The sequence below is a fragment of the Volvox carteri genome (assembly GCF_000143455.1).
Source record: "Volvox carteri f. nagariensis unplaced genomic scaffold VOLCAscaffold_1, whole genome shotgun sequence".
Classification (NCBI taxonomy): domain Eukaryota; kingdom Viridiplantae; phylum Chlorophyta; class Chlorophyceae; order Chlamydomonadales; family Volvocaceae; genus Volvox; species Volvox carteri.
Genome location: NW_003307545.1, coordinates 363,480 through 364,585, shown reverse-complemented (window position 1 = coordinate 364,585; position 1,106 = coordinate 363,480). Strand labels below are relative to the sequence as shown.

The 1,106-nt window shown below is 62.7% G+C and overlaps 1 protein-coding gene across 1 annotated transcript in view; it reads left to right on the top strand.

Annotated features, from left to right (window-relative positions):
* VOLCADRAFT_85798 (uncharacterized protein) overlaps nt 1-569 on the top strand; it is a gene marked incomplete at both ends in the record, with an annotated part of 4,528 nt that extends 3,959 nt beyond the window's left edge. Inside the window, one exon of the mRNA XM_002945946.1 lies at nt 242-569. Within this exon, the coding sequence (XP_002945992.1) occupies nt 242-569 (328 nt within the window). The remainder of the gene's footprint in view (nt 1-241) is intronic.
* Between the last annotated feature and the right edge of the window lie 537 nt (nt 570-1,106).

The following is a 1,106-nucleotide window of genomic DNA, read 5'->3' as shown; positions in this document are numbered from 1 at the left end:
TCACCGCAGCCCCCACCCCCTCCCGGCAACTCCTCAACGCAGCCCACTGTCAGGGCTGCCAACTCGCTCCTCCTGAGCATTCCGAAAAACCCCAAATTCAACCAGCAGGCGTCCTGTGTGAACTCCGACGCCCTCCGCGGCTCCGCATTTGCCCTGCACCGTAGCCACGCCACGAGCAGCCTCAACACCCCCAGGGGCAAGGGTGCCTTTGCCATGGACGGTGCCGACTCCGGCCCCGCAGCCGACCTTCGCAACGCTTGGCCCAGGGTTCGCTTGACCAGCGGGTCGCGGCTGATATATGCCTCTGGCGAGACTCCCATGAACCGCTGCCAGTCCGCCAGGGCGCTCAGCGTGCCGGTGACGGTGGAGGTCGCGTACCGGCCAACTGCATGCGCTATGAACAGACACACCAGGTCCCGATTGAGGTCAGACCCACGCTGGCGGGGCAGGGCGTCCGCCTCCGGCACCCCTGCGACCTCCGTACAGAAGCGCACAAAGCGCCGCCGCCCCGACTCATAAGTGACCGAAGAGCTGTCTGCGACCGCGCTGCCGTGCAACTCCACGGCTAGCCATGCTAGTTCCTCCGTAACACTCCCCTGGGCCACTGATCCGATACCCGCCGCCGCAAGCAAGCAAGAGGTGCAGCGGTACCAACCACCGGGGTAGGCGCCTGGGGCGATTCCAAGGCACCGACGATGGGTCGAGCAGGGGCAGGCCTCACAGCGCAGATCCCCAGCTCCACAGCGCCGCCCGCAGACGGAGCAGCTTCCCTCCTCCTGGGGACCGCCTGCCGAAACTGGCCAAGGGGGGGATGCGGGGCAATCTAATTGAGCCTGAGCACAATCAAGTCGTACTCGCTGGGCGCGGCCTCGGCCCCCCACGGAAAAGGCAATGCAGGCTATAACTCAATTGAGTGAAGATGGAAATTGATTTATAACAAGAGGTTTTGTTATGGTCGCGAAATGTGCGATCTCAGCAACTCACTTCCCAGGCAGGTCTAGGAAGGAAACGTCGAGTCGACACACATCCTGTCTGACAAGACAAAATTGTGGTAGGGGGCTGGCAAGGAGATGCCTGTGTCTCCTTCAAAGGCGCATGCCTAAGTC